This window comes from Loxodonta africana, chromosome 24 (genome assembly GCF_030014295.1).
Source record: "Loxodonta africana isolate mLoxAfr1 chromosome 24, mLoxAfr1.hap2, whole genome shotgun sequence".
Classification (NCBI taxonomy): Eukaryota; Metazoa; Chordata; class Mammalia; order Proboscidea; family Elephantidae; genus Loxodonta; species Loxodonta africana.
In genome coordinates this window covers 10,742,544-10,769,687 of record NC_087365.1, presented here as the reverse complement: position 1 = coordinate 10,769,687, position 27,144 = coordinate 10,742,544, and the positions used below count along the sequence as shown (strand labels likewise).

Below are 27,144 nucleotides of genomic sequence, written 5' to 3'. Positions count from 1 at the left end.
CCTTAGTCCCCAAAGTGACTACGTTGCTTTTTAACACCTTAAAGAGGTCCTTTGCAGCAAATTGGCCCAATGCAATGCGTCCTCTGATTTCTTGACTGCTGCTTCCCTGGGCTTTGATTGTGGATCTAAGTAAAATGAAATCCTTGACAACATCAATCTTTTCTCCGTTTATCATGATGTTGCTTACTGGTCCAGTGGTGAGGATTTTTGTTTTCTTTGAGGTGGAGTCCACACTGAAAGCTGTAGTCTTTGATTTTCATCAGTAAGTGCTTCAAGTCCTCTTCACTTCCAACAAGCAAGATCGTGTCATCTGTGTATTGCATGTAGCTAATGAATCTTCCTCCAATTCTGGTGCCACGTTCTTCTTCATAGAGTCCGGCTTCTTGGATTATTTGGTCAGCATACAGATTGAATAAGTATGGTGAAAGGATACAACCCTCACATACACTTTTCCTGATAAGTAAAAAAAAAAAAAAAACTGTAATTGGTATAAACAAAAAAACATTTTTGGACTCTTAGTGAAAAAAATAGGTGCCTAAAGGTAACATTAAGATTTTTGTAAAGATTCTAGTTTTGAGTAATTTCTATTTCTTAGGATGTGACACGGGGTAAGGACATGGCTGCACATGTGTGTGGGTATGTGTGGGTGTGTAAGAGTGTGCACACACACACGACAGGGTTAGAGTAAACTGAGATCATTGATAAACTGAAAACATCTCCCCTTACCAATGCAGCATACCATTTGGCACGTGAGTCGGAACTGACACGACGGCACCTAACAACATGCTCAATAAATGCTTGTTGGACTAATAATTCAATGACCTAAAATTGTCATCTCTGACTGAGAAAATATTAAGTATCTTATGGGAGCAGTTCTGCTCTGTCCTACAGGGTCACTGTGAATCAGAATCGACTCGACAATCACTGGTTTTTGGTTTTTTTATGCAAAAGTACATTCAGTATGGACAGGGGAGGGAGGGCTGAAGGGTGACAGCTAAAGGATACAGGTTTCTCTTGGAGGTGATAAAAAAGTCTGGAATTGACTGTGGCGATGGTCACACAACTCTGAAAATACTAACATCTTTTACTGGCTACCTGGCTCTCCTTGTCACACTTCTCCATTCCCCTACTGGTGCTTCCTGGGATCTCGTCCCAAAGGAACTACTCACATCCAAATACTGGCTTCAGGGTCTGCCTTTGGGGGAACCCAAACAGACACCTCCAGTCATTTTATCTTTAACAAAACACTCATCCACCAGGAGCATGCTCTTGTGCTGGAAATGGAATGAAAGTAAGCCAAATGTCAACAATTAGCATTTCTGTGTGAAATTCAGACACTATCTGGGCCTCTGATGAGTTTCTGCATGAACCATGATGAAGGGCAAATCTCTCTTTCCTAAACAAGTCTGGTTTAGTGGCCCTCTAACAGAGCATGCTCATTAAAATATTCATCACGCCTTAGTCCTAAGTGTGGTGGACCCACCTACATTCCCAAGGCCCCTATTAATTAGACAAAGGATGGTGCAAGGAAAAAAAATTTTTTTAATTCAGGCTTCATTGGCAATGCCAGATGGGTCAACTACGGTCTAATCCAAACAAAAACCTTCACTCTTAGATCATCTGCTCTAAAAAATCAAAGCACTTCCCATCCCAAAGACATTTGCTCCATTTGAGCCTAGGCATTTTAAGAGCCTTTCTCTCCCAGTTTCTTCTTGTTTGCCTTTGTCTTTCCAACTGTGGTCTCCACAATGATGGCAGTTTCTTCATATGTCTGAATGCTCTCAGATGAAAACTTCTCAATGGATTCCATCACTTCCACCTTCTCATATGCCAATGCCTTGGGAGGGCTTTTTCCTATCAGGTCACTGCTGGTAGACCCATGCCCCTCAGAGGTATCCTGGTCGGCCTCAGGCTTTTCAGATTGGGGTGTAGATGGTCCCTCTGGAATGACCTCGACGTGGGGCTTCCCAGTCTCCTCACCCTCCTGGCCATCATGTTTCTCCTCAGGCCCTTTAAGCTCTTCAGCATTTATCTCCTTCTCCTCGTCTGTGGTGGGTTGGTCGGCAGGGTGCCCATCTTCCCTCTCCTGGGTATCCTCTTGTCCATTCTCCAAAGGGGGCGTGGGCTGCTCAGGAGTAGGCTCCACAGGGCTGTCAGGATGCACAGAGTCTTCCTCAGTAGAAACAATCACCCCACCTTTGGCCGGGATAGAGGAGGGAGAGAACCCAGGGTCCACATGACTGGCGTCCCCTGTGACCAGCACATACCGCCCTTTAGTATAGAGGTCGGCTGGGGGCTCAGGCTCTTTGGGGCTTCTCACCCTGTCCTTGACCATCTTGTGTAGTTTTCCGAAGGCTTTGCTTATCTGCCCTCCATCGGGGATGTCCTCTGGAGCCCCTTCTTGCATTGAGGAACTTGCTTTCTCAGCCCCTGATTCGAGCTTCAATTCACCTTCTTCTTGAAGTACCACCTGCACCTGCTCTGAGTCTTCCAGACCGCTGAATGGTATGTCTTCCAGAGCTTCATCTGCTCTGTCTTTAACTATGATCTCCTTTCTCCTTGAAACATTCTTGAGGAGGCCTTTTTGTCTTGGCTTGGCTGTTGTTACATCCTGCACAGCCCTGGTGAGATCTTAAAAAAAAAAAGGAAAGGAGAATACATAATAAATCAAGTATAATTGGCAATGAAAGGGAAAGAAAATACAGTATTCATTCAAAAATACACTAACTGTATTGGAGACAAACGCCTAGCACTGGAACAGAATTTTTATACATGGCACAAAAGCAATGAGACAAAGGCCCTGGTTCTTAGCACCCAAGGCCTAAGTTGAGGTCCCAGCTCTGCTAAGGAGCTGGGCAACCTTGAATGAATCACTCGGCCCCTCTGGGCTTCCAGAGCTGGGGGAAGGAGCTGCTGAAGGCTCCTGTTCTGACACTGTCAGTCGCCATAACACTGGTCATCACACTGATATTACTGCCCTAACACTCAGTGTGGGCAACAGCGCCTGCCAACTACAGCCCCTGTGGAGCTAATGGCAGATACATGGATCCACAGGCCAGGCAACGGACACCCTTTCCTCAAAGGTCAATCTCTCCTCCAAAGAGAGACAGCAGCCTGTGCCCCTGACATATTCAGAACAATTACAGGCTAGGGAATCTACAGGACATACTTTTCCTCCACTTGACCCAAGCTAAACAATATGGCTGCCCTTTGAGTCACACCCCCTTCCTCCTGAGCAAACAAAGAAAGAGATGCTATTAAATTCAGAAATAACAGGAATTATGTGCTCTCAAGGCCACGTTCGTTTCTTCAGACTAGCGAAAGGAAAAACTGTAAGTTGAGAAGACCATCCAACAATCTCACCCTGACTCACTCTAAGAAGCATTTCCACCCCACTTCACTAACGTAGTGATGTTTGAGCTTTTTCATCCCAAAGGCCTTCTTCTTCTCTTTCCACCGTCAGCCACTGGCCCGAGACAGACACACAATGGCATCTAGGTGGGTCGACTCAAGATGGAGAGAACTCAGGGAGTGGAAAGCGGCCATGAAACAGTAATGAGAAGGGGATGCAGAGGGGGAACACGTCAGAGGAACAGACCAGCCAGGGTGCTAGGGCGGGGAGGAAGGCATGTTTGCAAGACAGCCTAGGTGATTTTGTTCAAAACTCATTAAGAATTTCAAGGCAGCAGCAGCAGAGCATTAAGCCCTTCTGGGATGGGGGTGAGGGGACCCTTCTGAGCATGGGAGCCCTTCTGAGTGTGGAGACCCTGAGTATTGGGGGGAGCCTTCTAGGTACGCGAGGGGGCTTCTGAGCAGAGAGGTGGACGCCCTTGGGGGCACGGGCCCTTGCCCAGGTCGCACAACATGGCGCCGGCCCTGGGGGTTTGGCACTGGGACTGCCGTTCCTTCCAACAACATTCTGACTCTGAATCCCCATTTCCACATAAGAAACATGGATTTAAAGGCCCTAGAAATAACGAACAACTGACATTACCATCTTTTCTTTCTTTCCGAAATGCTGTGTTGGTTCAGAACCGGGAGATTTAGATGTCTGAGGTGACCCCTCAAAGGTGTGTGCAACCAATCCAAGAAAGACCTAAAGTTAAAGGCAGAAGCTGCATTGGCCCAGCAGGCCTATTTCTGCTGGGTTTTGAAAGGGGAGAAAGCGAACAATAACTGAGCACCAACTCAGGCCCTGGATGACGCACCTTACATAAGATAGTTCGTTTAGTTTGGGGAAAAAAATACAAGTTGGTATTTATTTCAGCAATTTGAGCTCAGGGATTTTTTCAGGGTAACCTGCTTCACATTCAGGAATGGCATTCAAGGGACAACCTATCCCCCAAGTCTGATTCTCTCCTTGCAAACTTCTTTGCTCATTTAGCACCCGCAGGGCTACCTGAAAGAGGGAGGGATGGGACCCTTACATAGACGCATGTAATTCCCAGACGCATTAGAAGGAAGCATGAATGTGAAGGTCAGGAAGAAAGCCGCTTGTTTTTTTTCTATTTTTGACACAACAGAAAACAACAGAAGCCAGGGTTGGGGAGTGTGTTACCTTTCCCGCCAGGAAGAGGGCTGAGGGACGCTCTGGGGCACTGGATGAAGAGGGTGACGGGAGTTTCCGTGAAGGCGGAGTTAAGCCTGAGGGAAGGAACCAGAAAGAGTGTGGCCGCCATCTTTATCTCACCAAGCCAAAGAGACGGCCAGGAGCCAGGGCAGCTCTCTCTAATGTTAAGCAAAAATGAAAAAAGTTTCCCTACATCCAGCTGCTTATTTATTACATACAACTTTAAACAGGTAACCACATATACACTAATACACTGGGTGAAAATGTCAAGGAAATGAACATTTCTTTGTGCTCAATTCATAAGCTGTGAAACACGCTTGCAGAAAAATTGTGAAGTAGGGCAAGTTTATAATCTAAAAATGCCCCTTCTCTGTTGGGCAGGGTTTTTATTTGGTTTTGGATTTAATAACAGGGCGGCCAGTACATGCCAAAGGCAAACAGGGTATAATATCTCTAACTTGTTATTAAAAAATAAGATACATTAGATGTAAGTAGAGAGAGGGAAAAAATGATAAAGCAATTGGGACAAAATGTAAACAGGTGGTGGCTCCAGGCAGTGAGTATTCTGGGGTCCCTTGTTCTATTCTTGCAACACTTCTCTCCATTTGAAGTTCTACCAAAATTAAGTTGCAAACAAACAGGAGGGGTAACCATTACCTTCTCATGAAGGGATGGGGGGGCAAAGGGGTGTCCGCAGAACAAAAATTTTCCCAAGGGCATTGAAAGCTAGATCAAGACCTATTTTTGTAAATGTCCACATAAAGCTTTTACTGTAACAGAAATATGATTTGGAACATCAACCGTAAACAGAGAAAGAAAAAGATAACCTTGTTCCTCCCGCTAAACACTCAAAGGCAGGCAGCCAAGAGAGAGCGCCCCGAGTGGAGGAAAGAACTGCTCCTTGTGGGCTATGTCAGGTGTTTCTCTTTTAATTCAGCATAAACCCAGAAAGGAGTCCCTGGATGGTGCAAACGGGTAACGCGCTCGGCTGCTAACCGACAGGTTGGAGGTTCAAGTCCACCCAGAGGCTCCTCGGAAGAAGGGCCTGGCAATCTCCTTCTGAAAAACCAGCCATTGAAAACCCGATGGAACACAGTTCTACCCAGACATGTATGTGGTCACCATGAGTGGGAACCAACTCCACAGCAGCTGGTGTGTATGTACGTGAACCTAGAAAATTCGCAATATGGAATGAAGCAGCACGACTTGGTAGAGAATCAGTACCCTTCTATGAGGTCACTGTGCCCAGTCTTTTCTCTGAAGGATATCTTAGATGTGGGTATGGATAATGCTATGGACTGAATTATGTCCCCCCAAAATAAGTGTTGACATCCTAAACCTTGTACCTGTAAATATGACCCTGTTTGGATATAGAAACTTCCTTTTGTTATATTAATGAGGTCATTGAAGAGTAGGGTGGGTCATTCATAAACCTAATCCCTTCTGAGTTACAAAAAGACCAAGAGAGACACAGAGACACACACAGGGGAAGACAAATGCCCAGGAATACTGAGGATTGCCGGCAGATGCCAGAAACTAAGAGAGGCTAGCAGAGGGAATCAACGTGGCCAGGCCCTGATTTGGACTATTAGCCTCCAGGACTGTGAGAAAATAAATTTCTGTTCTTCAAAGCGACTCGCTCGTGGTATGTTTGTTACTGCAGCACGAGGTAACTAGGGTGGACACGGATACAGATACGGATGTGGATACCCGTACTGACGCAGACGTGGACACAGACGCGCCCGGAGTCTGGAGATGGAGATGATGAGATGGAGATACACAGACATACAGACATGTCCCAGTTGTACTGAAATGAGTTGGGTTCAAGTCACAGGTCGTTTATGGAGGAGACTAGACAGGATACCGACAGCCACATTACTGAAGGTAACAATGCTAATAACACCAACACCTCTGAGCTTCTGCCATGGGCCAGCACAGTGCCAGGTGCCTCACACGCATTTCTCATTTAACACTCCTGGTCATCCTATCTGTTAAGCCATTTACGTCCCCAGAAGCCTGTGGGGCAAAGAGCTGCCTTCCCAGTGAGGCCTCTTCTGACTACCCTAAAGCCTCAAGTGCTCCAGCTGTTATCCCCGCCACCCCGCCCTGCCATAATTTTCTCCACCACACCTGTTGTATGTCAGACCCCCTAGGTTACACATTCATCACCAACTGTCTCTCCCTCACTCATAGTATCCAAGCTCCGCGCGGTCATGGGTGTTTGTGTTTTATTCCCCGTGCCACACTCCCGCTGTCCAGACTGAGCCCGGCACATAGTTGTTGTTAGCTGCTGTCGAGTTGGACCCTAACTCATGGCAACCCCATGTGTGTCAGAGTAGAACCGAGCTCCACAGGGTTTTTGATGGCTTATTTTTGGGAAGTAGATCGTCAGGCCTTTTTTTTGAGGCATCTCTGGGTGGGTTTGAACTGCCAACTTTTTGGTTAGCAGACCAATGCATGACAGGCACCGAGGAAGAAGCCAGGGTGAAGAGACATGTGCACGCCCCCCACGGTGCCCTCCGCATCCACACCTGTGGCCTTCATTCTCAATGATGCGCTGATACCGGTCCAGCTCTGCCTTCAGGGTGTGCTGGGCGACTGCCAGCTGCCGGCAGTCATAGGAAGACCTCTCCAGAGCCCTCTCGGTCTCCTCGATCTCCTTCCGCAGGCCTTCAATCTGTTCGTTATAAAGCTGGATCTCACCGTCGTAACACTCCTGAGCATCTTTAATTGCCTGCTCCAGGCCTGCTGTCTGTAGGTAAAGACACAACCGTAAGGGAAACCATCAGCTATCTCCCCTAGGACACGGACTTCTCCTAGAGAACCGAGGCTCAGGGAATGAAGAAGTTTATTGCTGTTTGTTTGCTTTCCTGTCAGTAAGAGAAGAGCGATGGATCACTTTGGAATCCTTAAGCCAAAGAGGAATGTGAGACCTGGACTCACGTCTCCTGCAGCAGCTGCACCCTCTGAGCTCAGCCATGATGGAGCCCCACCCCAAGATGGCCAACCCGGAAGTGAAAACAACCTGGGGTCCACGGGGTAACACCTGTAACCAAATTAAAGTACATTCTTCACGCTTTGATGGAGTCATACAGGTCTGACGGCAAAAAGTAAGTAAAAAGAAGAATGCATACTAAATACGTAAGATACTATTTGTCACCAAAATAATTAAGGCAGGGAAGTTTCCTGTTCTTAAATCAGTCACTAAGGCATTTGAATTTCCTGATTTTGATCAGTGAAGTTATATATGTTTTGGCAGCTAAAACGCGCGTGTGAGTGTGCACGTACTTGCATATACATAAAATGACGTTAGGAACATAATACATACTAACCAAGGGCAAGTAAAAATCAAGGCAAAAAAGAGGAAGGGGTGGTCTTATACACACTTTAAGAGCTTCTAGCAATGCAGGAGAAGGAGTCCCTGGGTGGTGCAAACAGCTAACACGCGTGACTACTTACCGAGAGGTTAGTGTTTCGAGTCTACCCAGAGGTGCGTCGGAAGAAAGGCTTGGAAATCTACTTCTGAAAAATCAGCCATTGAAAACTCTACAGAGCACAGTTCTACGCGGACACACGTGGGGTTTCCACGAGTCAAGATTCAGCTCGACGATAACCAGTTAACAGTGCATTGCTGTTGTTCTTAGGTGCTGTCAAGTTGGTTCCAGCTCATAGCAACCCTATGTGTGTCAGAATACAACTCTGCACCACAGAGTTTTCAACAGTTGACTTTTCAGAGGTAGAACAAAATGTTACCCAGTCCTGTGCCATCCTCACAATCACTGCTATGTTGGAACCCACAGTTGAAGCCACTGTGTCAATCTGTCTTGTTGAGGGTCTTCCTTTCTCTTTTTCCCTGAGCATAATGAATGTCCTTCTCCAGAATTCGTCCTTCCTAATAACAATGTCCAAAGTATGGGAGATGAAGTCTCACCAGGATCATCGCTTCCAAGCAGCACTCTGGCTGTACTTCTTCCAAGACAGACCTGTTCTTTTTTTCTGGCAGTCCGTGGTACATTTAATATTCACCAACACCATAATTCAAAGGCATCACTTCTTCTTTGGTCTTCCTTATCCATTCTCCAGTTTTTGCATGCGTATGAGATGATTGAAAATACCTCGGCTTGGGTCAGGCTCACCTTAGCCCACAAGTGACATCTTTGCCTTTCAACACTTTAAAGAGGTCTTTTGCAGCAGACTTGCCCAATGCAATATGTTGTTCGATTTCTTGGTTGCGGCTTCCATGGGTGTTGATTGTGCATCCAAGTAAAACGAAATCCTTGACAACTTCAATCTTTTCTCCATTTATCACGATGTTGTGAGGATGTCTGTTTTATGATGAGGTGTAATCCATACTGAAGGTTGTAGTCTTTTATATTCATCAGTAAGTGCTTCAAGTCCTCTTAGCTTTCAGCAAGGTAGTGTCATCTACATATTGCAGGTTGTTAATGAGTCTTCCTCCAATCCTGTTGCCATGTTCTCTTTCATATACCCCACTTTCTCTGATTAATTTGCTCAGCATACAGACTGAATAAGTATAGTGAAAGGATACAACCCTGAAACACACCTTCTCTGATTTTAAACCACCCAGTATTCCCTTGTTCTGTCTGAACAACTGCTTCTTGGTCTATGTATAGGTTCTACATGAGCACAATTCAGTGTTCTGGAATTCCCATTTTTCACAATGTTATCCATAATTTGTTGTGATCCAGACAGTTGTATGCCTTTGCATAGTTGATAAAACACAGGTAAGCATCTTCATGGTATTCTCTGCTTTCAGCCAAGATCCATCTGGCATCAGCAACAATATTCCTCATTCCACGTCCTCTTTTTAAACCCACTTGAATTTCTGGCAGTTTCCTGTCAATGTACTTTTGCAACCATTTCTTAATTATCTTCAGCAAAATTTTACTTGAATGTGATATAAATGATGCTGTTCAATAATTTCTGTAGAGGCACAAATATGGATCTCTTAGAGTCAGTTGGCCAGGTGGCTTTCTTCCAAATTTCTTGGCACAGATGAATGAGCTCTTCCAGTGCTGCATCCGTTTGTTGAAGCATCTCAACTGGTATTCCGTCCATTCCTGGAATCTTGTTTTTTGCCAACGCCTTCAGTGCACTTTGGACTTCTTCATTCAGTACTGTCAGTTTTTGATCAATATGCTACCTCCTAAAATGGTTGAACATCGACCAATTCTTTTTGGGACAGTGATTCTGTGTATTCCTTCCACCTTTTTTTATTTCTTTTGCTGTTGTCATTGAGAATATGCACAGCAAAACATACACTAATTGAACAGTTTCAACATGTACAATTTAGCATCATTGACTACATTCTTCGAGTTGTGCCATCATTCTCACTCTCCTCTTCTAAGTTGTTCCTCCCTCATTAACATAAACTCACTGCCCCCTAAGGTTCCTATCTAATCTTTTGAGTTGCTGTTGTCAATTTGATCCCACATAGATAGTTCTTAAAAGAGCAAATGCTCAAGGCAGACCTTTTTTACTAGTTATGCTAAACTACTTTTTTTGGGTGTTAAGATGACTTCAAGAGATATTTTTGATTTAAGGTTTAAAGATTATCTCAAGGCAATAGTTTCAGGGGTTCACCTACCCTCCATAGCTCCAGAAAGTCTAGAGTCCATGAGAATTTGAAATTCTGTTCTACGTTTCTCCCTTTTGATCAGGATTCTTGTACACAATCTTTGATCAAAATGCTCAGTGATGGTATCCAGGCACCATCCATTTTTCTGTTCTCATGGCAAAGGAGGCAGTTATTCATGGAAGCAGCTAGCCACACATTCCATATCCTCCTCCTATTTCTGACTTTCCTTCTCCCTCTGTTGTTCCAGGTGAATAGAGACCAATTGTTGGCTGCTTGTAAGCTTCTAAGACCCCTGGTATTGTACAATGAACTAGAAGGTAGAACAGAAGCACTAAACATGTTATTAGGCCAGTTAACTGGGATTTATCATGAAACCATGACCCTAAACCTCCAAACCAAGGAACCAAATTCCATGAGGTGTTTGGTTGTACATAAGCAGCCTCAGCAGCTACTTTTTTTTTTTTTTTTTTAGTCATTGTTATAAAAATATCATACAATTTTTTACAGGTGTACAACTTATTTTTTTATTTTATTGTACTTTAGATGAAGGTTTACAGAGTAAACTAGTTTCTCATTAAGCAATACACATTGTTTTGTGACACTGGTTGCCAATCCCACATGTGAACACTCTCCCCTTCTTGACATTGGGCTCCCCATTACCAGCTTTCCTGTTCCCTCCTGCCTTCTTGTCCTTGCCCCTGGCCTGGTGTGCCCATTTAGTCCTGTTTTCTTTTATGGGCCTGCCCAATCTTTGGCTGAAGGGTGAACCTCAGGAGTAACTTCATTACTGAGCTATAAGGGTATCCAGGGGCGATACCGTCAGGGTTGCTCCAGTCTCTGTCAGACCAGTAAGTCTGATCTTTTTCTGTGAGTTAGAATTTTGTTCTACATTTTTCCCCAGCTCTGTCTGGGACCCTCTATTGTGATTCCTGTCAGAGCAGTCACTGGTGGTAGCCAGGCACCATCTAGTTGTGCTGGACTCAGTCTGGTGGAGGCTGTGGTAGTTGTGGTCCATTAGCCCTTGGGACTATTCTTTCCCTTGTGTCTTTGGTTTTCTTCATTCTCCCTTGCTCCAGAAGGAGGTATACAACTTAACGACAGCAGTTACAATAATCAGCTGTGCAAACCTTACTCTTAATGTGATTTTTCCATCACCATTACCCTCTCCTTTCCTCCTCCCTCCTGCCCCTGGTAACCACTAATAAACTTCTGTGTCTATACATTTGCCTTTTCTTGTTTTTTTATATAAGTGAGATCAAACAGTATTTATCCTTTTCGGATTGACTTATTTCACTCAGCATAATGTATTCAAGCTCCAACCTTACTGTAGCCCGTATCAAGACTTCATTTCTCCTACTGCTGAGTAGTATTCCATTGCATGCATATACCACATTTTGTTTATCCATTCATCTGCTGATAGGCATTTAGGCTGCTTCTGCCTTTGACTATTATGAGTAGAGCTGCAATGAACATTGGTATACAACTCTCTTCTTGAGTATCTGCTTTCAAGTCTTTTGGGTATATACCTAGGAGTGGAATTGCTGGCTCCTACGGTAGGTCTATTTTACGTTTTTTGAGGAACCGCCACATTGTTTTCCACAACAGCGGTACCATTTTGCATTCCCACCAGCAATGGGTAAGGGTTCCAAATTCCTTACATCCTCACCAACATTTGGTATTTCCTGTTTTATTTTTATTTATTTATTTTTATCTTAGCCATTCTAGTGGGGATGAAATGATATCTCACTGTGTTTTGATTTGCATCCCTCTGACGGCTAATGACGTTGATGATTGTTTAATGTATTTGGAGGCCATCTGAATGTCAACTCTGGTGAAATGTCTATTCAAGTCCTTTGCCCATTTTATGATTGGGTTGTCTTTTTATTGTTGTGAAAGTTTTATATATATTTTGGTTATTAGATTCTTGTTGGATATATGGTTTCCAAAGATAGTCTACCAGTCAGCAGCTTGTCTTTTCACCTTTTGGGTAAAGTCTTTTGATGAACAAAATTTTTCAATTTTTATGAGGTCCTGTTCATTTATTTTGTCTTTTGTAGATTGTGTTTTTGTTATTAGATAATCCATTGTTGAAAGCTAGGCCTGACAGCCTAGTCCCTGTTTGTTCTTCTAAGAATTTTATGGTTTTAGTTGGCACAATAAGTTCCTTAATCCATTTTGAATTCGTTTTTGTGTATGGTGTGTTTCATTTTTCTGCATGTAAAAATAGTTTTCCCAGTGCCATTTATTGAAGAGATTCTTCTTTCTCCCTTCCATCTTGTTTTAATGCTTCCTGTGTCATTCAATTTTTGCCCATAGAATCTTTCAATATTGCAATGTGAGGCTGGAATTTTTTTTTCAGTTCTTTCAGCTTGAGAAACGCCAAGCGTGTTCTTCCCTTTGGGTTTTCTATTTCCAGCTTTTTGCACATTTCATTATGATACTTTACTTTGTCTTCTGGAGCCACCCTTTGAAATCTTCTGTTCAGCTCTTTTACTTCATCATTTCTTCTGTTCACTTTAGCTACTCTACACTCAAGAGCAGATTTCAGAGTCCCTTCTGACATCCATCTTGGTCTTGTCTTTCTTTCCTGTCTTTTTAATGGACTTTTGCTTTCCTCATGTATAATGTCACCCCACAACTCATCTGCTCTTAATTAGTGTTCAATGTGTCAAATCTGTTCTTAAGATGGTCTCTACATTCAGGTGGGATATACTCAAGACCATACTTTGGCTCTTGTGGACTTGATTTGCTTTTCTTCTGCTTCATCTTGAACTTGTATATGAGCAACTGATAGTTTGTTCCATGATCTGTCCCTGGCCTTGTTCTAACTAATGTCATTGAGCCTCTCTATTGTCTCTTTCCACAGATGTAGTGGATTTGATTCCTGTGTATTTCATCTGGCAAGGTCCATGCGTATAGTCATTGTTTATGTTGTTGCAAAGAGGTATTTCTGATGAGTAAGTCGTTGGTCTTGCAAAATTCTATCATGTGATTTCCATTTGTCCCACCCAGGGACTCTATCACGATGTGCCTCCTGACATGATACACCAGGAAGGACACATCACTTCTAGGGTGTTCCTGCCAAAATGCATAACTTCAATCTAATCCTTGAGAAAACATCATGGAAACCCAAGTTGATGGACGTTCCAGAAAACGACTGCCCTGGGCTCTCCAAAAGCATCAACATCATTAAAGACAAAGAATGAGGACCTATCCCACATAGGATGAGACTAAGAAGACACAACACCTATGCAAGGAAAATCAGAACAAACATCAGTGGGATAACTGGTGACATTTTAGTAAGGTCTGTAGATAATCATATCAATGTTAATTTCCTGGTTTTTATAATTGTACTGCGGTTATTAAGGAGCCCTGGTGGCACCATGGTTAAGCATTTGGCTGCTAACTGAAAGGTTGGCAGTTCAAACCTACCCAGCAGCTCCCCAGGAGAAAGACCTGGTGATTTGCAGCCTAGAAAACCTTATGGGGCAGTTCTGCTCAGTCACATGGGGTCACTAGGAGTCAGAATTGACAGCACCTAACACTAACACTGTGGTGATTAAGATGTTAACATTTGGGGAGACTGTATGACGATTATACGGGAAATCTGGGTGCTATTTTTACAACTTTTTAGAAATCTAAAATTATTTCAAAATAAAATAGTGCCCTTTCTGTTTAAGCTAGTTTGATGAAGTTTCTGTTCCTCAATAAAAAAATCTTGACTCAAACAGTCGCCTGTTTGTCAAATACCAGATCACACCCACTGACTCCTGGTGCAGTCACACAAGCTCACCCACACAAGACTGTTCACTGGGCCCATTACACACTCCAGGAAATGCTCCCAAGAAATAGAAGGATTTAAAAGACTCCTTTGAGGCCTGAGTCTCAGAGACAAGAGGCCACCCAAGAATGACTGAGTCACAAAGCCAGGCTTTCCACCTCCACTGCAGGGTCAGGGCAGAGACCAGCATGGAGGGCGTAGAAGTCCAGCACAATGGCCTTTTATCAAACCCTAGACAATGAATAAGGAAGACCAAAGAAGAATTGATGCCTTTGAATTGTGGTGTTGGCGAAGAATATTGAATATACCATGGACTGCCAAAAGGATGAACAAATCTGTCTTGGAAGAAGTGCAACCAGAATGCTCCTTAGAACCAAGGATGGCAAGACTGCGTCTTACATACTTTGGACATGTTGTCAGGAGGGATCAGTCCCTGGAGAAGGACATCACGCTTGGCAAAGTACAGGGTCAGCGGAAAAGAAGAAGACCCTCAATGAGGTAGACTGGCACAGTGGCTGCAACAATGAGCTCAAGCATAACAACGATTTTAAGGATAGTGCAAGACCAGGCAGCGTTTCATTCTGTTGTGCACAGGGTTGCTATGAGTCGGAACCAACTCAATGGCACCTAACAACAAACAACAAGCTTTCTCCCATCTGTACAGCAAACAGCTGGTGCCCACAGCACCTACACTTTAGAAGTATGTATTTTCAACAAACCAATTTCAAGATAAAATAGAGATGAGGGAAACCTATAGATTAAAAGAGACTGAAGAAATATATCAACCAATTACAACGAGTGGACCTTATGTGAATCCCCATTCAAACAAACTATAGAAAAAAATTACAAAAAAGGCTGTACACTGTATGATTTCATTTATAGGACATCCTGGAAGAGGCAATCCCATAGAGACAGAAAATAGATCTGTAGTTGCCAGGGGCCTGGTGGGAGGGAGGGTTGACTACAAAGGGCAGTGTGAGGGCATTTTGGGGGCAAAGGGACTGTTCTAGATCTCAACTGTGGGGGTGGTTACGCTGCTGCAGGCATTTGTCAAAATGGACAGAACAGTGTGCTAAAAAGGGTAAAATTTACTCTACATACATATTTGACAAAGGTCTCATCTCTAAAATCTGTAAGATACTCCAAAACCTCAACAACAAAAAGACCAGAAATTAATTTAAAAAATGTGCAAAGGATGTGAACAGGCACTTCACCAAAGAAGACATTCAGGCAGCTAACAGACACAGGAGGAAATGCTCTTGATCATTAGCCATTAGAGAAATGCAAGTGAAAACTACAATGAGATTCCATCTCACCCCAGCTTTACTGGCACTAATAAAAAAAACAGAAAATAACAAATGCTGAAGAGATTGTGGGGAGGTTGGAACTCTTATGCACTGCTGGTGGGACCACTCTTGAAAATGATATGGCACCTCCTTAAAAAGCTAGAAATAGAAATGCCATGTGATCCAGCAATCCCACTCCTAGGAATATATCCTAGAGAAATAAGAGCCATCACACGACTAGACATATGCACACCCATGTCCACTGCAGTATTATTCACAAGAGCAAAAAGATAGAAACAACCTCAGTGCCCATCGACAGATGAATGGATAAAAAAACTATGGAACATACACACAATGGACTACTGTGCAATGATAAAGAACAACAATGAATCCATGAAACATCTCACGACATGGATCAATTGGAGGGCATTATGCTGAGTGATGAAACCCTGGTGGCATAGTGGTTAAGAGTTTAGCTGCTAATCAAAAGGTCAGCAGTTCGAATCCACCAGGTACTCCTTGCAAACTCTATGGGGCAGTTCTACTGTGTCTAATAGGGCTGCCATGAGTTGGAATCAACTCAATGGCTATGGGTTTAGGTTTCTGTATGCTGAATGAAATAAGTCAGTCACAAAAGGATAAATACTGTATGAGACCAGTATTATAAAAATTGATGAAAATGTTTCCATGCAGAAAGAAAACAATCTTTGATGGTTACAGGGGGCACGGTGTCACTAACTAGATAGCAGATAAGTGGTAACCCTAGTGAAGGCAAAGACATTACACAGAAAGTCACCACAACTTGACCAAGGCGAAGTCATAGAAGCTTCATAGACACATCCACACTCCCTGAGGGACCAAGTTACTGGGCTGAGGGCTGGGGACCAGGGTCTTGGGGGGCATCAAGATCAACTGGCATAATGCAGTTTATAAAGAAAATGTTCTCCATCTGACTTTGATGAGTAGCATCTGGGGTCTTAAAAGCTTGTGGGCAGCCATCTAAGATACAACTACTGGTCCCATCTTGTCCAGGGCAAAGGAGAATGAAGAAAACCAAAGATACAAGGGAAAGATTAGCCCAAAGGACTAATGGACCACAACTACCACAGCCTCCACCAACTGAGTCCAGCCCATCTAGATGGTGCCTGGCTACCACCACCAACTGTTCTGACAGGGATCACAACAGAGGGTCCCAAACAGAGCAGGAGAAAAATGTATTATAAAACTCAAATTCACACAAAAAAGACCAGACTTCCTGGTCTGACAGAGAATGGAGAAAGCCTGAGATTACGGCTCACTTCTATACATGTTTGAAATGTTCCACCACAAAGAGTAAAAGAAAAAATTATGTATGAAAAAAATGAAAAGGACACCATTTTAACCCAGAACCAAAGTCACTCTCAAAGTTCACCCTCAGTCAGAGATTAGACAGGCCTATAAAACACACAATGACACACATGAGAGACATGCTTCGTAGTTTGATCATGTATACGAGACCAAATGAGCACACCTGCCCAAAAGGAAAGACAAGAAGGCAGGGAGAGACAGGAAAACTGAACGAATGGAAATGGGGAACCCAGAATGAAGAAGGGGAGAGCGCTGACACATCGCAGGGTTGGTAACCAATGTCACAAAACAATTTGTGTATTAATTGTTTAATGAGAAACTAATGTGTTCTGTGAACTTTTCACCTAACACACAATAAGAAAACTTACTCTGTAATTATCACCTCAATAAATAAAAATTATGAGACAACTGGAAAATGTAACCCCTGACTGGACATTTGATGATATTAAAGAATTACTGTTAATGTTTAAAAGTGAGTTAATGGTCTTGTGGTTATGTTCTATGAAAGGAGCCCTCATCTTTGGGAGATATGGATTACTGATGGATAAGATGAGCCAGTGTCTGGGATTTGCTTCAGAATTATGGCGGGCTGGGGCGGGGTGGGTAAATGATATAAGAGGGACTGTGGGTAGCTGTCGAAGATGTGAATGGAGACATGGGGCTCATTAAACTATTCTCTCACTTTTATATGTGTTTGAAATGCTCCATCACAAAGTGTAAAAGAAAAAAATACTGTATGAAAGGAGCCTATTGTCCCCTTGGGTATGGGTTCCCCAGCCTGGGGCGAGAGCAACATGCTGGCAAGTTTAACATGTATCAACTCATCCAACCTCCCTATAGTGTTAAGAGGGAAGAGCAGGTATTCATTCCACCTTACAGAGAAGGAGACTGAGGCACATAGGCCAAGCAACTTACCCATAAATACCACAGCAGGATTCAAACCCACCTGTACCACGTCTGAGGCCCTTCCTGAAACCACAGACCTTCCTGCCTCAGCCCCTCCCCTCAGAGCCCTCTTAGAAAGCTCCCCATTCTCCCACATCATGCAGGCCACCTTGGACCAGCATCATCCCCCTGAAAACACTGGGGACTCCGTGTGACCCCAGCAGATCCTTCCCCAAGTGCTTTTACTTAGAAAACTTTTAAGCTATAAATAGAATAACGAATGGAAAAATTAGAGGCTAGGAAAAGTCATCTGTGATCTCTCTACCCTACAGGGCAAGTATGATCTTTTTTATGTCTCACAAGTCAGTGGTTTGTCGTTGTTGCTGTTTGCTTGCCTGCTTTCTGGTGGGTGTTTTTCTGCATGAAGTATCCATGTCCCATGCATAGTGTCCCATACGGTGCTGGAAGATGAGCCCCCTAGGTTGGAAGGCACTCTAAATACACAGTGGCTGCAATAATGGACTCAAACATATCAACAACCAAGATGGTACAGGATCAAGCAATATTTCATTCTGTCATGCATGGGGTCCCCATGACTTACGGGAAACTCAGCAGCTACCAACAACAGGAGAATGGGACCCAAACCCACCTGCTTGGATCTTACATTCGGGGGAGGGAGAGGGAGGGAGGCGGAAGCCAGGAGTGACCTGTACTTAGTTACAGAGACACACCCAGGGTGTCATGGAACACATGGAGGGCCCAGGGTGCTCGGGGGTGGGTGGGTATCAGAGAAGCTTCCAGGAAGGGGTGGGGCCTGTCTGGGTACTAAAGAAGGACAGAGACTTCCAGAAAGTGATGAGCCAAGGGGCAGGTGCCGTAAACTGCATGAGGGGTCAGGAGAGGAAGAGGAGGAGACAACACCCCACAAACCACCCAGGCTTGCTGCCGGAGAGGCACTGGAGAGAGACGGGCTGTGGGCCCCTGCTGCAGATCCTGAACTTTGTCCAGAGTAGGGCACCTGTGGAATTCTGTGTGGACCACTTCTATCACTTGTTCTGTCTGTGTGCCCTCCCAGCAGGCCCTGAGCAGCTGAGGGCAGGACCCCCTCACTGTCCTCCATATGGTGCTCTCCAAACCTCATGTGGAGCTTGGCAGTAGACGCGTGGCTACAGGGCTGGGCTTTACACAGCGTGGGTCAACAGGGACCAGGACAGCTGGCCTCTACAGAGCATGACTCAACCCAGGGCAACTGTTGAACAAGGAGCACCTATCTCTTAGGCCCCCAGAGTTCAAAGTCTTTTTAAAAGAGGAAGCTGAAGAAATCAAGTGTCCTTGAGTGATTACCCATTGCCATCGAGTCGATTTCGACTCATAGCGATCCTGTGGGACAGAGTAGAACTACTCCATAGGCGTTCCAAGGCTGTAATCTTTAAAAAGCAGACTGTCACATCTTTGAAACTGTCGACCTTTCTGTTAGTAGCCATGCACTTAACCACTACAACACCAGGGCTCCTTAAAAAAAAACACTCATTGCCATCGAGTCGATTCTGACTCCTATCAGCCCTATAAGGAGTGGCTGGTGGATTCGAAGTGCCAACCTTTTGGTTAGCAGCCAAGCTCTTAACCATTGCGCCACCAGAGCCCCTACATAGTGTCTTACCAAAAATTACCACTAGATGGCGCGAAGTGCCTTTAATGAAATACGCTATCTGGGTGGTTCAGACTTTGCAATTAGCATGGCATTTTTCATTTCCTTGTCACAGAAACTTCAGTTGATGCGATTCAGGGAACCAGAATTGCCTGTCCTTTCTGTTGCACCTGTAAAGGTGTCACCCCCAGGGGTTTTGCACGTGGTCTAAGTTCAGGTTACCTGAAGGAGGGGCTACCAGCTCCAATCTCGGGCAGCTGCAATCTTCCGTCCTGTGGGTCAGTGTTCTCACACCTGAGCCTGCATCATCATCTGGAGGGCTTCTTAAAACAGATTGCTGGACCCCGCTCCCCAGAGTTCCTGAGTCAGCAGGTTGAGGTGGGCTCAAGAGCTTGCATTTCTAACAAGTTGCCAGGTGATGTAATGCTGCTGGTCCAGGGACCACAGTCTGAGAACCCCTGCTGTGGAGGGTTCTGGAAGCATCAGATGTGATGCCCTGACCGTAGGCAGAACCAGCTGCCGCAGCCCCGCCAGGCTGGAGCCCTCAGGCTGCAAGGCGTACTCACACCATCACCACCGTGTCCACAATCACGGCAGCCACGCTGAAGGGGTGGACCACCAAACCTCCCTTGCAGCTCTCAGCTTAGCTAGCTCCTCCATTAGGAATCCACTAAAATCTTTCAATTACCACAAAGCCTGACCAGACTTCTGACCTACAGAACTGTGGGATGAGTGGCTGTTTTGTTTTGTTTTGAAGCCCCTTAATTTGTGGTAACTCATTACAGCAGCAATAGAAAATGAATTTCCATTCCAGTCGGTGTCAATTCTGACTCACAGTGACCCCATATGTGTCAGAGCAGAAGTGTGCTCTATGGGGTTTTCAGTGGCTGGTTTTCCAGAAATAAATGGCCAGGTCTTTCCTCCGAAGTGCCTCTGGGTAGACTCAAACCACCAACCTTTTAGTTAGCAGCCAAGCGTATTAGCTGTTTGCACCACCCAGGACTCCAGAAAACTAATATGACTTGTATTTTACTAGCCCCACTGCTAGGTCTTGTTATTTAAGGTAACATATTATGATATATGAAATGGTTTTATCATGTTTTGATACCTGTTTCAATATAAGTGGTTTCCTTTTAATTATATGTACCTTATTTTATACCTTTAACAACATTTTTCTGAGAAGGGGGTCCACGGGGTTGACCAGACACCAAAGCGGGGAGGAGTTATGGCACAAATGAGAAGGTTAAGAGCCCGCTTTAGAGAAACGGAAGCATCTGAGTAAACTAGTAAGTCTTGTGGTAGCAACTAAGGGTGGAAATGGGTGGCTAGCCAGATGGTTTTGTTTTGTATTCTCAGAAACTAAGTTAATCTTTTATGAAATGTATTTTTATACTCAACAAACACACCTAGGTACACAGAGAGAGAAACACTCTTTTTACCCTGGAACTGGAGTTTACTGTATGAGGCTGGGCCCTTTATCTTTCTCAGTGTTGAGGGAAGTGTTGTCCAGCTTTACAACCATGACCACAGGAAGAAACACATTTCACACTGTAAGCTATTCACATCATACGAATGTGCGTGTGTGTACTCAGACAGGTTCCTCAAGCCAAATCCTACCTTTTTACCTGCAGTGTGCGCTGCTATTTCTTATTCTATTTTAGTCTAGTGTTGATTTCTTTTAAGGCCAGCTGATTCCACTGAATTGATTTTACAACCCACAAATGAAACTAACGAGTTATAACTCACTGTTTGAAAAATACTGGTCTGGAGGACCAGGAGAGGTCTCGCCTCCCACTTCCCTAATCACTCACACGCACCTACAAACACACACGCTCACACATACATACTCTGTCTCTCACACACACACCTTCCTTCTCAGGGAAAACTGCACATCACCTAGCAGCCAAACTGAAGTGTCTAATCCCTAAGCCATGGTTTGTCCATGTAAGGAGGATGGGTTTTAAGGGCATATTCCACTTCTCGAACCGTGACCTTTACCTCAGCGGATAATCAAAAGACCCCAGTTCCATTCCACTGGCCCTCAAAGACCTGCCGTGTAGGGAGAGGTGGACACAGAGGTTTGTGCAGTGCGTGGGGGTGGGAATTAGGATATCTTACCTCTACGTCCCAAAATAGCATCCCGAGCAGATCTGGAGGGCACTGAGTATCGTCTGAAAGTTGCCACCTTTAGTTGTGGGTTTAACAATTATGCCAATTTTGTAGACACTGGTAAAGGACCCCGGGTGGTACAAACAGTTTGCGCTCGACGGGTAACCTAAACGTTGGCAGTTCAAACCTACCAGGCAGTACTACAGAAGAAAGGCCTGGGGATCACAGCCAGGAAAACCCTATGGGGCAGTTGTACTCTGCACAGGGCTGGAGGGGGGCGTGAGTTGGAAATGACTAATGGTAGCTAACAACAACAACAAGGCATCGGTAGGAGACAGAATAACATACGTTACCAAACATTCTAGGTTTTCTATTAGAGTCAGATGTTTACAATTTTTGTTCTCCTGCCCCTTCCAAGTAGTGTCAAACTAAATGTTGATTTACTTTTTGATTTGGAAAATGTGGCTATGCAACTGTACGATGGTATTATATTTTAACCCGACATTCTCCATCAGAACGGCCAGGTGTACCGTAACAAGAAAACCGGAAGGAATGATCAAACAAACGATGAAACTCATTAGCCAAGAAGGCAGGTCACAAAAACAGGAATTGAGATTTTCCATAGAGTTTAGTTTCCAAATTAAGCTTCACCAAAAAAAAAGGCGGGGGGAATGTGAGCTTTCCTCTAACAGTGTCTGACTCGAGGCAGAAACCGACACAACCACTCTCCCAGGTCTGTAATCAAATTCCAAAGGAGAGGGTGCAAGGACGTGAGACGAGAAACAGGAAGCACGGATCCGAGCACACGTGGGATAAAAATCCCCAAACCCCACTGCCGTCAATTTCAACTCATAATGACCCTGTAAGACAAAATAAAACCGCTCCACAGAGTTTCCAGGGCTATAAACCTTTAGAGAAGCAGGTTGTCACATCTTCTCCCTCAGAGCAGCTGGTAGGTTTGAACTGCCTTTTTTTTTTTTTTTTTAGTTAGCAGCCAATCACTTAACTACTGCGCTACCAAACCAAAAAAAAAAAAAAAAAAACCAAACCTGCTGCTATCGAGGGAATTCTGACTCACAGCAACCCTGTAGGACAGAGTAGAAATGCCCTATAGGGTTTCCAAGGAGCGGCTGGTGGATTCAAACTGCCAACCTTTTGGTTAGCAGCTGAGCTCTTAACCACTGTGCCACCAGGGCTCCCCAAAATCTCAGAATGTGTCCATTTCTTCTTATTCTTTAAAACAAGTTGATGGGGCAGGCCGAGTCACTTGTGTTAGAAGTCAGGACAGCACTACCCTTGGTAGGGGAGCGTAGTGACTGAAGGGGAAATGCCAGAAGCTTCTAGGGGCCTGGGAACTGGCATGGCCAACTGTCGTAAATTGCCCAACACTCTATTGGGAACCCTGGTGGTGTACTGGCTAAGAGTTCAGGGGCTAATCAAAAGGTTCGAATCCACCAAGCGCTCCTTGGAAACTATGGGGCAGTTCTACTTTATCCTATAGGGTCACTATGAGTAGGAATCAACTCGACAGCAACGGGATTGTGGTTTTTTTTTTTTTTTTTGGTTTCTACTGGTTTTAGCACCGAAAGTCCAGCATCCTTGGGAGCTCCTCAATCCTGGGCAAACCAGGATGCTTGGTCCCCTGCGTGGGATGCTCTGTCTCTTCAGCTGAATGCTGGGTACACGGGTGCGTGCACTTTGTGGAGTCCATCAGCTGAATACTTACATGCTTTTCCGTACGTATGTTACGCATGGTGTAAAACCCAACCTAACCTGCTGGGCACTCATACAGTGGCCCACCAACAGCAAGCAGTGGAAAGTGGGGTGCAGAGCAGTACCTCAGCTTGCAGCCTGGACTTCTGCGTCTGCAGGTGGGAGAGGGTGGCCTGGCTCTCCTCCAGCCGGCTCTGCAGGGCAGCAACTTTCTGTTCAGTCAGGAGCTCCTCCTGTGGGAAGAAGGCCAGACTTAGCTGTCATGCACGCTTGGGCCTCTGAGGGCCTCACTTCCCAAATCCAGAAAAGAACAGGCAAAGGAGGTGTAGGGTCCACATGGCCACTGTGACTGCCCTTCTACTTGGTCTTCAGTCACATCAGAATCATCAAATGCTTATGAGTGGAAAATGCACGAGACTGCGTCCGGAGACCCGAGCTTAGACTTGGCTGTTCTCAAAGCCTCGGTTTTCTCTTGTGTAAAAAAGAAAATTCGTACTGAGGAATTTTCTTTGGCTCTAATTCTCTGTATCTATGGATGACAGTGGGGTTCAGTGGTAAATTCTCACCTTGTGGGGGAGACCCAGGGTCAGTTCCTGGCCAGTGTAACCCATGCACAGCTCCCACCCATCTCTAAGTGGAGGCTTGTATGTTGTTATGATGCTGAGCACATTTCAGCAGAGCTTTCAGATTAAGTCAGACTAGGAAGAAAGGCCTGGCAATCTACTTCCAAAAATCAGCCAATGAAAACCCTGTGGATCGTAATGGTACAATCTGCAGCCAATCATGGGGATGGCACAGGACTGGGTAGCATTTTGTTCTACTGTGTTGTGGGGTCACCATGAACGGGGCCAACCGGATAGCTGCTAGAAACAAGACTCGGGTGAGCCTGGTCAGTCTGAACTCTGAGCTGTCAACTCATGCTAGACTTTAGAGCAGGAGTTGAGCCGTTGGGGCTCCCAGAGGTGAGAGGGAAGCTGGGAGTCCCGGGGAGGCGGCCAAGGAACCTTTAACACTGCTCAGAATGACTTAGAGGGGAAAACCCTGCCTCGACCCCTGCACACTCTGCCCAGTGGACGCCCCTTTTCTGACTGGCCTCTCCACTGTCTATTCAAACAGGCAGTTCCCGGATTACAAACGAGCTCCATTCCTAAATCTGTCTTTAAATCAGATTTGTACGTAAATTGAAACAGTTCGGTATAGTTGGTATCTAACATCAGTCAGTCAAATGTTTGTGTTAGTATATAGTACAGAGTGTACTTTTCTACGCATAAAAATTTAAACACTTCCAGATACATGAAGACATCCTTAACATAATAACACGGCAATAACGATAATGTTTTGATGTGCGTCACAAAGTAGTGCCTGTTTGTTATTATGAGCCATTGAATGACTCGAATTTTAATACAATAGGCTTTACGGGGATTGGCTTATAACGAAGGGTTGTGTGTAAGTCGGACATTCCTAACCCGGGAACTCCCGTATCTCAATTGCTTCCCAAAGCCTGGCTGCACTAGAACAGCGCCTTCTGACACAGACATGCCAATCCAAAGCTCCTCAAAACAGAAAACAAATATGTACACCAAGTGCTCACATGTCCAAGCCTATATGTTTATGGCAGCCCCCGATGCACAAACACCTAGCAATGTGGCGGGAGCAGAAACACAGACACAACACTAGAGCAACAGCAAAGGAAGCAGGCGTGACCCCAGGTCTCAGGGCCAACCACGTGGAGAAGACACCTGGAGACATAAACCACAGAAGCCCTCACCTGTTCATTCCTGCGCTCCTCAGACCATGGAGGCACAGGTCTCTCTTGGCCTCTCTTTCTGTGTCTCTCAGTCTGTTTCCCTCCATCTCTGTGTTCCTTGTTTCTCTGTCTTTCAGTCCCTGTCTCCCTGACTCAAAGACACAGACAAGGGGGTAGCTGGGAGCAGAAGGGACTCATATCCCTGGGGACTGATGTATAAGGGATATGCAAAAATCCCAGCTTTGCAAATTCTAGCCTTGCAGCCTCGGCATGGAGGGAGACACACAGACCACCTCCCACCCAGCCCCTAAACAATGCGTCTGGCCAGGCCTCTGCTCACTCCTTAACACCTATTCATCTTTATACCTGCCCTATCCCTGTCTGCAGGGTGCCCAGCACAGTGACCCACATGTACTAAGCACTCAGGCCTCACGTACTTACTGAAAAGGAAGCAAAACAGCCCTGCAGCCATCCGCTGGTGGCCAGGAATGGGACAAAAACAAGACTGCACTATCACCATGTCTGAGTGCAGACAAAAAGAGCATCATGCAACCGCAAAAACGACCAAACATCACTCTCCCCATTAACACACGTGATGCAGTTTCCTTTGTCAACCGCAGTTTGGCCACACTCCACTCCTCCCACCTCCTAGATACAAATTACGAAGATGAAGGTACTGGATCATAGGACTAGCCCCCTCTTCCTGAGAACACCCAACCCAGAGTAAGCCCCTGCTTACTTGAAAAGGCCAGTAAATCAGCTGCCATCAAGTCGACTCCGGCTGATGGCGACCCTACATGTCCGAGGGGAACTGTGCTCCACAGGGTTTTCAAAACCAAAACCAAATCCATTGCCACTGAGCCAATTCCGACTCATAGCAACCCTATATGACAGAGTAGAACTGCCCCAATATGGTTTCCAAGGAGCACCCGGTGGATTCAAACTGCCGACCCTTTGGTTAGCAGCTGTAGCACTTAACCACTAGGCCACCAGGGTTTCCAGCGGCTGCTTTTTTGGAAATAGATCACTAGGCCTTTCTTCCCAGGTGCCTTTAGGTAGACTTGAACCTCCAACCTTTCAGTCAAGTGTGTTAACTATTTGCACCATCTAGGGACTCCGTGCTTATGTGACCCCTCTCCAAAATCACCTGACACAGGCCCTGCTCCTATGACAGTCCCTCCCACACCCTCTTGCTGAGACACGCTTCAGCTCTCCCCAAGTGCACACTCCCTTGATTAAGAGTAGATGGCAAACCCAACTGTATTTGACCAGAAGGGTGTCCCCAGTGGGCTCTGGCTGGTGGACATTGACATGTTAGCTAACTGGCCTGCGCTCCCAGCGATCATGCTGGTTGAACCCTCAGTGGGCTCTGATTGGTAGAACACTGATATATTAGCTAACCGGCCTGTGTTCCCAGGGATCACGCTGGTTGAACCTTCAGTGGGCTCTCGCTGGTGGATGCTGACATGTTAGCTAACTGGCCTGTGTTCCCAGGGATCACGCTGGTTGAACCCTGAGCGGGCTCTGGCCGGTGGACACTGACATGTTAGCTAACTGGCCTGCATTCCCAGGGATCACACTGGTTGAACCCTCAGTGGGCTCTGATTGGTAGAACACTGATATATTAGCTAACTGGCCTGCGTTCCCAGGGATCACACTGGTTGAACCCTCAGTGGACTCTGATTGGTAGAACACTGACATGTTAGGTAACTGGCCTGCGTTCCCAGGGATCACGCTGTCAGTGGGCTCTGGCTGGTGGACACTGACATGTTAGCTAACTGGCCTATGTTCCCCGGGATCACGCTGGTTGAACCCTCATCTGTGCAAAAGCAACTTGGACATTTTCTAGGACAGTAATAAGAGCCCACAGAAGTAAACTGAAAGCAACCATCTAACTTGTATTGAGAATTTTTAAGCTAAGGCTAATAAAGAACGTAATGCTTTCTTAGTCAGCACTGAGTTCTCAAATCTGATTGTGCACATGAACTGCCCGCGTCTGGCTGAAACGTAGGTTCTGACTCAGTGGGCCTGAGGGCAGGGGCTGGGGAGCCTGCATTTCTAACCAGCCCCCATGGGATGCCAATTCAACAATATAAAGTAGGTTCAGACAACCTCTATCTATATTCTCATAATGTAGAAGAATTTTGTAATAGATTATTAAGATTTAAAAGGTGCACTCCGATGTAGGACACCTTTGAATTAGAGGGGAAATAAGCGAAAAATAAAAATCAGGTATCTGGGAAGTAATCCCTGACACAGAAAATGAAGGCTGAGGGGAAACTATCTTAGGTCTTTGTAGCAGCCTTGGTTATTAGGTTAATTAACGAGAGCAAGAACCTGCAGAGGTAACTGGGGGCAATTTAGACAAGAATATCTTAATGAAGGCTAAAAATGTAACCTTCCTGCCTCTTAGATGCTACTTGGCAGGGTTCAAAGGTCCATTCTGTAACAAACTGGGG

General features: G+C 45.2%; 1 protein-coding gene across 2 annotated transcripts in view; it reads right to left on the bottom strand.

Annotated features, from left to right (window-relative positions):
* Positions 1–469: 469 nt before the first annotated feature.
* Positions 470–27,144, bottom strand: part of BFSP1 (beaded filament structural protein 1) — a 48,460-nt gene continuing 21,785 nt past the window's right edge. The window contains exons 5-8 of one of the 2 annotated variants that reach the window (XM_003411412.3): positions 23,064–23,171; positions 7,102–7,322; positions 4,559–4,644; positions 470–2,631 (exon numbers count right to left, since the gene is read on the bottom strand). In XM_003411412.3, coding sequence (XP_003411460.2) covers positions 1,685–2,631; positions 4,559–4,644; positions 7,102–7,322; positions 23,064–23,171 — 1,362 coding nt within the window. In that variant the 3' untranslated portion in view covers positions 470–1,684. The remainder of the gene's footprint in view (positions 2,632–4,558; positions 4,645–7,101; positions 7,323–23,063; positions 23,172–27,144) is intronic. The other variant, XM_064275758.1, reaches the window with a different exon arrangement.